The sequence below is a fragment of the Gordionus sp. m RMFG-2023 genome, chromosome 1 (assembly GCF_954871325.1).
Source record: "Gordionus sp. m RMFG-2023 chromosome 1, tfGorSpeb1-WG-v2, whole genome shotgun sequence".
NCBI lineage: Eukaryota > Metazoa > Nematomorpha > Gordioida > Chordodea > Parachordodidae > Gordionus > Gordionus sp. m RMFG-2023.
The window spans coordinates 5501165-5511652 of record NC_088775.1 but is presented as its reverse complement, the minus strand read 5'-3'; the positions used below and the strand labels follow the sequence as shown (position 1 = coordinate 5511652).

General features: G+C 27.1%; 1 protein-coding gene across 1 annotated transcript; it reads right to left on the bottom strand.

Moving 5' to 3' along the window:
- Positions 1-3995: 3995 nt before the first annotated feature.
- LOC135930895 (alkylated DNA repair protein alkB homolog 8-like) lies at positions 3996-5074 on the bottom strand. Its single transcript, XM_065467696.1, has 4 exons — positions 4887-5074; positions 4705-4843; positions 4497-4663; positions 3996-4445 (listed from the first exon to the last, which is right to left on the bottom strand). Exons 1-4 carry the CDS (start codon positions 4950-4952, stop codon positions 3996-3998), a joined length of 822 nt encoding a protein of 273 aa, XP_065323768.1. The 5' UTR covers positions 4953-5074.
- Positions 5075-10488: the final 5414 nt, after the last annotated feature.

Here is a 10488-nt window from a genome sequence, read left to right as displayed (position 1 = left end):
AAGGATGCTTAACAACCTATTGTTCTATAAAAGTTGGTTCCTATCTGCCATGCTATATATGCACTTGACAAATGTTTAAAATATCGTTAAAAAAGATCATTCTCTCCTGAATTATCGTTATAGCCAGTACAGCCATATTTGGATTTATAAGATAATCTAAACCTTTTTAACAGCCTATTGTTCTGTAAAAGTGACCTAAAAAATTCCGCCCATTTTTTAAATATTAAATAGAGATTATAAATAAAATTAGGATTCAAAAAGGAATTGATTTTATTGGGTTATTATAATTTTAAAATCGAATAACAAATACTATTCGAATATAATTTTAAACAATGATTCTTAAAAAACTAATTCGCCTATAATAATTTATTGTCCGATTAAAGGTCGCCCTTAAGTTGATGTAGGCATCGATCAAAACACTATTTTTTTGAAAATTATCAAAATTTAGAAAGTGAAATACAATTACAATATAGATTGTTATTATAAGGGAAATATTCTAATTATAATCTTAGGATTATATTATAGGAGTGTGTCGATGCAAATTTTTGTAGGCTAATAGATAGGAAAAATACTTTCTATCACATTACATGATTCTTTCAAATTTACAAATTAAAAAAGTTACATTCAATTTAAAAATTTCATATAATGACTTTGATACACGACTTAATATTGATACATTATTGCGAAAATACAAAAAAATTACAGAAATCAATTCTTAACATAGGACATGTAACAAGCTACAGCCAGTATATATAATCATGAGCACTTATCTATTATAACTACAATTGAATAATTAATTTACTGTTGTTTTGAACATTATCTACCAGCATAATTATGCCAAACATTAAATATGTTTCTAAACAAAATAATGATAACCGAAAGACTATATTAACATGTTATTTATGTTTTATACAAATTTGTCTCAAAAAATATTTTTTTTCTTTTTTAAGCATTTACGGAATAATAATAGACTTCATACTTAGCTAAGATTAATATAATTTCAAATTTAGATACTTCCATCTTGAACCTTTATGATTTAATATATCTAATATGCCTTAGGCGATTTACTGCAACAGAAAAATGTAGCGCTAGTAACTGTAACTTGCCATTCTCCTGGTAAATTTTGGAAATCCAATTTATTTGACTTACACGTATATAATTTTTTTATATATTGTCGTATTTATGCAATACTCTTGAATGAATATTTGCCAGTGTCGAGAACTTCTTGAGATCAAATAAAATTGCCGAAACATTAGATTAAACTTGAAATAATGGTTATAAGGTATTAAAGAATAAGAATCATAATCATTGGAAAGATATCTGGAAATTAATTTGACTATATTCTTGCAATATGGCTCTCCGTTCTTCCATGTTAATGGATCATTATATTTTGTGTGGCAACTATAAATGTTATCATATTTCGTAGTATTCCTAACTTTAATTCGATTCAAGGTAACAAATAACCACTTCATTGAGAAAGATTATGCGCATTGGTAAACCAATAATTTATGAAACGAGGTTAAAATTGTATGTACATCTCAGTCAATAAACATATGAAAGAAAGTTAAACAATGGGCCAAACCGGGGGATAAATATGAAATGTAATCCAAATCCTAACATCTCAAAGGATCCACTATACCATAATATCCTAGCCAATGATACAGAATAAAAAAATTAGCGATGAAATATTATCTTACTGAATTAATTCTATCCATATATCAAAAACATTCAGGTGTTTTTATTTTATTAACACAAATTTTATCCGTAATAAAAAGTTTTGATTCAATCTATCACGATTATTACTGTTACAAAGCTGTTTCATTTTAATGTTTAAAATAGTGAGTATAGCTATGTTTCCTAACATGCCATGAATAGATAAGGGCAACCCATAAAATTATAAATTTCTAAATCACTGCCAGGAGCATACGCTTTGGAATCTATAGGCTGACAGATTATTTATTATCATTTAGTTGGTATCTTTTTTAAATATGTGAATGAATTTAAATTTACGTATAAATTATTTTAAGAACAAAATTTAATGGGCGATATATTTTAATTAAATTCTTATATACTACTTACTATATTATTTTTGAGTAAGAGGAATTTCCCAATTATAAATATATTTAATTAGGTTCGATTAATCCGTTTTTTAAAACCAATCAAGAAGTTTTTATATAAACTTACAAATCTCATTAAATAAGCATATAAGGAGTGATGTATTAGATCTAACGTATCAATTATGAGGAGCATATAATAAAATTCTAAAATTAGCATTCAATATAGACATAGGGAGGGCATAATTATTAGAATTTTAAATAAATATTATTTTTTTATGAGTAATTATGATAATAAAAACATTAAAGATACATCACTTGAAAATGTTTCTACCCCTCCAAAAAATTAAGTCAGAGTCCTGAGCCAAAAAAAAGATATGATTTAAAAATCCAGGCAAATCTGGATTTTAATTATATCAATTAATCAGTTGATAAATAAAAAAATAGAGGATTGGGCCCATATTTTGAAAAAACGAAAATGATATTAGTCTATTTCTGCTTATTTTATGATTGTAGAATTTTTTAAAAAAATTTTTATTTTATATATAACTTAATGATAATAAATTAGTTGAAGGAACCAAAATTTAATTAATTTGAAATAATGTTTTTAAAAAAAATCCAATTATTTTAAAAGATTTGGTTAATCTAAAACGGCAGCATGGTTTAACCAGTTTAATAAAAGGGCTAAAGATTTTAGCAAACTTTTTTTTACCAAAGCTTGGAGATTTTGCCGATGCAGGCATGTTGGGAAAAGGCAGGGGGGCACCCCACTAATCCTAATAAATTTCTGAAACTTAGGATATTCTTAAATAACACATAGAATATTTTTATTTAAATATAATTATCCACTCATAGTGAATTCCTGTGTAAGTGTCTGCACAGATGGTAGAATCGGACATCTATTGTCAAAATTTCCAGGTATAGGTTATAATATTTTGGCCTAAATCTTATTTTTGCCATTTTCAAAAATTGGCTAAATCAAGGCATTTAACAATACATTGAGCCATAAGCATTACCTATATTTTAAAAAAGATGATTAATTTTTGGAGAATAAAAAAACGAACAATTAATCATTTGTAAAATTTAGTTGTATTTATGATCTTAGGACACTGGTTCAAAGGTATATAAAAATCAATATAAATCAAAGACATGCAGGCTCATCCCTAAGCCTGGTCTTGCTCAAGTACATGAGCTGACCCATATTTTAACTTTTTTTAAATACCGGGGCCGAACCCAGGCTGAACCATACATTTTAAATCGTCAATATTAGTTATAAAAATTATATTTAAAAAAAAATCCAACCCAGGCTTGGCCTGAAATTATAAAACCTTGGCCAAGCTGGATTGAAAAAAATTTTTAAAAAATGATTACCTCTGCAGTTCTCTGATATAAATATAGGATTGGTTTATATTTATGGTAATATCAAAAAATAATTAGCGAAAGATTTGTCAGCACAGCTCTATTTTTTATGAATATAATTAAAATTTTTGATCATAACAAAGAATTCAATTTTAATAAATTTAAGCTTCAAAAATCAGTAATAACTTAAGTAAATGAAACCCTAATAAAAATTAGTAAAAAAAAGGAGGAAAATTAAAAGCAGCAAAAAGAGAAATAAAATCAATAAAATAAGAACAGAAGAATCAAAATTTTGCAGCCCCTTTATTAGTCTAATTTTGGCAACCCAGGGCTACTGCATCACCTGCTTCTCTTTTTGAATAGATCTGTTTATGGTTTAGTATCCTGATCCCATCTGTTTATGGACATTTAGATTTAACTTTATGGCCATAAAAATATTTTAAAATGTTTAATTTGAAATAGTTGATTTAGCTTTTGGGAATGATATGAAAGTATTAAATTTAAATGCTTTCATTAATTGGCAAGATGCAAATCATGTAGCCTTTTCTCTTTTTCTTGTATAATTTATATAAAATCAAATTATCACAATTTGTTATTTAATTTTATTTTTTTAATAATAAAGGCCCAATTTCCTTTATCATAATATGATTCGATTATCTGAATGTTATTAATATTTGACAATAAGGATTGCATCTCATTTTGGGTAAAAACATGATAAAATCTATAATAAATATTTTCATCTATTTTCTGTCCCTCATTTGGCAAACATTTATTATTTAAATTCCAGGGTACTAATAAATCTTTGTCTAAAAATTGAGTTCTATTTTTATGGATATTTAAGTTTGATGGTGGTTCATCAATTGTACTATTGTCAACTGATATCTCATGAATATTTATTATATCATTCTTTTGTAAATCCTGGATTCGATCTTTATTAAAATTTTCTTGCTCAAATGCCCATACATAAATCAAGAGAGTTCCATCAATTTTTAGTACTTTGATTATATCTTGTAAAGCTGATATTCTGCGTGCCTTTAGAAAATATTTAAATTATTATGATAAGGTCATAACTATATTAAAAACTTTGGTTGATAAATGATGGAGTACTGCAATACATATGCAATGATCAAATAGTTCATATTTAAAAGGGAGTGAAAGTATATCACCATCTATAACTTCACCACCTTTATTTCTAGCAATTATATTCAATTCAGAACATCTGTCTAAACAAACCATAAATATGTCTTCATCTAAAATTATATCATTATAGAATATAGTATTTCTATTATACTTTTATGCAAATATTTCCCATTTCCACTACCAATATCTAATATTAAGGAATATGGGGATAAATTTTTTAAAAAGGTTACAATCTTCGGCCAAGCCTTGTATCTTGTGTGATCAAAATGGTGGGCAATTTTATGATATACCTATTTGAATTAATCTTAATATTATATTATATATTTTTGTTACTTTGTGAACATGTTTTTTTTCAAAATTAAGTGCCTGATCAATTAAATGTTTTTCGTTTTCTACCATTTAAACTAGTTCAAAGGAGAAATGTGTGAATATCTAATATCAATTTAAACACTCGACCAAATCTGAAAAACTGTTAGGTACGCATGGATTTATTAGAATTTAAACCCTCTAATAAGGTTGAATGTAACCATCGAATTATATTATGATAGACTACTCAATGCTCAATTTTATAATGTTATAAAAACGTCACTCATTTGGCAGCCATTTTCAAAATTGATTAACCTGATATGTAATATATACGCTTTTGTCTTCTGGCTTTGAAGGTTCAACAAAGCTACGCTAGGTATTTCTCATTTCTATCTAATTGGAGCTAATTTAATTTGCGTAAAAAATAAAATACGAGGAGCCCTTTACACGTTTGTGGACAAGCCGTACATACTTTTATGCGCAACATCTCGAAATATGTTTATTAAACATCTATAGGCCTATACAGTATAATTTAATTACTTTAGGGATGGGGGGGGGGGGGTAATTTTAAGTTATTTTTGTGTAAGTGCTAGTTGATTCCAAACCTGTCTTGAGAAAATTTTCTGTATATGATTACTTTATATTTTGAAGGATTTATTAATTACCATGAAAAATTAAGAAATTAATACCGTGGAAATTTAGAATTTAATATTTCACTTCAATTTAATTCCTTATCTTTATAAAATTCGATTTAGTTTGTAAAATTTACTAGAGATGCATTTGATAATAATATGTTATTTGATTTAGCGAAAAAATTTTGGATAGTGAGCTTTCACTTGAAGTATCTCTCTTTGATACAAAATAGTTTTTTGATAGATTTCTTACAGTTATTTAGTTTTATAAATTGTTTCATATTGATATTTAATTCCATACAGATACATCCTTTATAGTTTTATAATACCATAGTATCTGTACTTACTGTTTCCCTTTGTATGTAGAGAGCCATTTTGGCATCATGTACTAGATTGTGATTAGAGTTCTTTATTATGTGGGCTAGAAACTAAATTCGGCGTTTTTATGTTATTTTTATAGACGTATCATTTTACTTTTTCCAAGGAATGGTGTTTGAGATGATTCTTGGGTAGTAGATACCATTTATGCAGAGGCAAATAGAGTAATATGGGATTTATTGTCAAGTTGAAAGTCTGGTAAATACCAAAATCTCTTTTGCTTTCCATACTTTCATATACGTATAAAAATCACCTCCCGGTTTTGGTATTCTAATTTTTCCTTCTTTGCAATTACCTTTATTTTCCATTGTGACCCTTAAATACTTTATTTTATCTACTATTTTTACTGCGCTAGCTCCAACCGTAAAATTTTGGAACTGTGGCGCGTTTGTGGAAGGGAGAATAATATTCTGTAGAAATTTATCATTAATCCAACTTTATGACTCAAGGTCTCTAATAGGTAGAGTAAATATTTGGTTTATTCTATATTTTTTAACAATGTCATCTGCATATGATATTATTCTGCTTTCTAAACGCATTTGAGCGTATATCGACTAGATTGGCTACACCTAGTGATTCTTTTATGATTTTATTTATTATGATATTGTCAGCGTCTACATGAGCGGGAAGGGGTAGGAACAGTTTGCATCCTATTTTTTTGAGGGGGTAGGGGGTAAGCTGCTTTAATGGGGGTAGGATAAATTTTTTGGGGGGTTATCTATTAAATTTTGAGATGAAATAGGATAAAATTTGCTGTAAAAATTAATACTTTTATTATAAAATTATTATAAAACAATTATTGACCAAATCTATATATTGCAAACAATCATACACATTGTTTTCCAAATAAAACTTTCTGCTATCCTTTTAAATTACATTTAAAAGGTTTAGATATATCAGCAAGCTCATAATGCCTTAATAATTAATTCATTGTAAATAATGGAGGTTTTGATTGAATTTATTATCTAAAAAATAAATTCTTTATAATCACAAAATTAGTTGGTAGAGATAGATTAATTTAAGTTATCTTTATAAATTCACTGAAAAGAGTATCAATATAATTATAAAGGTCAAAATAAAAATAAAAAGACACCGCCTACGAAGGCGGCGGGGATTTTTTAGGGGAGTAGGAAAAAGTTTTTGAAGTGGGTTTGCATCCAATGAAAATCCTGTCATGTAGACGCTGGATATTGTTCAAGAGTGGCGATGGAATTCAGCCTTGTTTTGCGCCTTTTTTTATCTTAACGAAAGGAGATATTTTATTATTGATTTTAAAGCATGCAAACAGTTTGGAATAGTGCTTTTTTAAGATGTGAATGATGTTGGGTTCTACCCCACACTCTGACAGCCCCATAGAGCCATGATTAACATTATCTAAAGCTATACTAAAATCCACGAATGTGAAGAAGGAGGGTATTTTGTATTTGCAACATTGCATAATTATTTTCAGGGCTAATATTGGCTCTAGTATGTTTTTGTTAGGTCTGTATGCGCATATGTATATGGGGAAAAGATGAAGTATGGATGAATTTTATTTTTTAAGAGGACCATAAAAATCTTTGAAACACATTATGTGAGGGCTCTAGCTCGGTAATCCGTAAATTTTTGGATCTTAGAGAAATTACATAGGAAGGATTTGTTCAATTAAACTCGTTCGCTCTCCCATATTTTATGGCTAATAGGAAGGAAGATATTGTCATAGGTATTTTTAGGTATTCTGCTGTGATATTAACCAACCCCGGAGCTTTGTTTTTTCGTATTTTTTTTTACTACATTTGATATTTCATTTATGGAGAAACCAGATGAGGGTGGGGCGATGTTTGTATTTATGTTTGTTAATAGAGTTGTTTTCCATGAATCTAAGACATCATACAATAATCAAACCATAATGTCATTTGTTCGTTCTGGTCAATGATTACTTTTACTTTCCCGTTGCCTAAAACAATAGATGGGAGTTTTCTAAAACTGCACTATTTACAGAAATATTTTAATTTATTAAAGGCATCATAAATCCTGTTTTTTTTAATATCTTTATCAATATCAAAGGCCTTTTTAGCGATGTAAATCCGTCTATCACTCCGCAGTAATCTCTGCATGTTTTTCCATAAATCACTATTTGGGCGATTAATCACTCTTAGTTGATTTATTTTTTCAAACGTCTCACTATTTACATCTTCCGACTTTTGTAATTTATTGAGTATACGTGAAAAGTTTGTTTTCTAATTATTTGTACCAGGTCCAGTCGAGTTTTATCTAATTTTGTTATAATAGCCCAATATATTTTTTACATGATCCGACATGTTAATATTAGTTGATGCCTTAACGTCGTCAAACTGAATATTAGAGATGAAGAAATTAATTTGGGATTTCTGCAGAGCCCTTAAGAAGGTGTATGTGTTTATTTCACGGTAGCTAAAAAGGTATTTTCGATTTTAAAGGTCTTGTTTCTGCAAAAATCTAGAAGTTTCTTGCTATCCTCCTTATTCGATTGTAGTATGGCAGCATACCCGATGACATTGCTGCTAACATATTCTGCTTATCATGTTTAGATAGCCTAGAATTATTATATTATATCTACACAGTAGGGAGTGGATCGTATTTATCATTATGTGGTTGAAACCTAATATTTCGTTTCTATTTGGTGGGGCATTGAAATTTGCTATTATTGTGGGCCTAAAATTTGTGTTTAAATAGTGAAGACCACATCTTTCAGATAGGGGTAAAAATTTGATGATGAATTTATATATTGGTTTATTTATTAGGAATGCTATCCCAGACCAGCTGTTGGAAGCAGCGTCTACATGAGCGGAATAGGGAGGGGGAATGGGGTGGGAACACTTTGCATCCTATTTTGGGGAGTAAGGGATAGGCGGCTTTAATGGGGGTAGGATAAATTTTTTGGGAGGTTATCTATTAAATTTTGAGATGAAATAGGACAAAATTTATTGCTGTAAAAATTAATACTTTTATTATATAACTATTATAATACAATTCATCGACCAAATCTATATATTGTAAACAATCATAGACATTATTTTCCAAATAAAACTTTCTGCTATCCTTTTAAATGTAATTTAAAAGTATTAGATATTAATTTAAAAGGATTAGACATTTCAGCAAGCTAATAATGCTATAATAATGAATTAATTGTAAATAATGTAGGTTTTAATTGAATTTATTATCTAAAAAATAACTCCTTTATATTCACGAAATGTCGATAGTTGGTAGTAGAGATAAAATAATTTAAGTTATTTAAATTTTCTAAAAGGAGTATTATAATTAAAAGTGTGAAATTAATAATAGAAAAACCGCTGCCGAAGGCGGCAAAAATATTTTAAGGAGTTATTTTTTGAAGATGGTTTGCATTAAGTGAAAATCCTGTCATGTAGACGCTGTTTGGAACGTGCCAGAACAAAATATTTTATATTCATTGAAGTTTTCAGTGTTATTCCCATGGCAGTGGGTTTCTTGAATACTTATAATGTCTACTTTCTCCACTTTTAGCATTCTTAAAAAAACCGTTAGTTTGTTTCTCATTCTATTGATATTAAGGGACAGAATTTGTAACTTTCCTGTGAATTTGTTGGCCATTTGTTTATACTAACATGAATCCAAGAAAATTTTATAAAGATCCAGGAGACGTTAGAAGGAATTTTATTTGGTTTACATTAAATATTTGAAAAAAAGTTCTAATATGGAAAATTTAATTTAAAAGGAATTAATTCTCTAGTCAACATTCATTTTTAGTCTATGTTTATAATGATTTTAAGGTTAAATATTTCATTTAACTTATGAAATTTTATTTAATACGCATATAAATTGTAAAATATAAAATTTTTCAAAAAGATATAATATACAAATAATTAACTATTTATTAAAAATTCATATATAAATGAATATAAAAAATAAATATAAATATTAAACAAATTTATTTTATAATAATATATATAATAAGAGTATAAAAATAACAAAAAAAAAAGAATCGATTTTTATACATTTTTATCAACAAAAATAGTAGTTTAATTTACAATAAAATATGAAATATTCATGTAAAAGTTGATTTTGTTCAACAAAAATAAAGATGTATTTTTTTTATATGTATGAGCATATTTATATATCTTTTATTCTTACTAATAATTATATTCTTAAATTTTCTTGAAACTTTTAACAATCTATATATAATGAAAATTAAGTTAAATCATAATTATAATATAAAATATTGAGTAAAAATATAATAATTTTAAATAACATTATTTTTACTATTTTAATTTGCAGTAATAATATTAATATCTCTGACTTTTTTTTCTATGATTTTTATTCCCTATCACTTTATTTTTAATGAGAATTGGATGTGGCTTTGCAAAATGATTTATTTTTAAATTAATTAAGCTTCCAATCAACAATCAAGTTCTTTTAAGTAAAAGAACCCATGCAGTTACAAGAGATTTTTTTAAACCAAATAACTATTTACGACTCTCTGCATTGTATATTTTTCAAATTAATCTTTTTATCCGACATCTACAAATTATCATATTTTAATTTATCAATTAAACAAATGTGTTTTTTTACAGGATTATTAAATTCTTCCATTAACAAAATATTTACTAAATATAAATGGC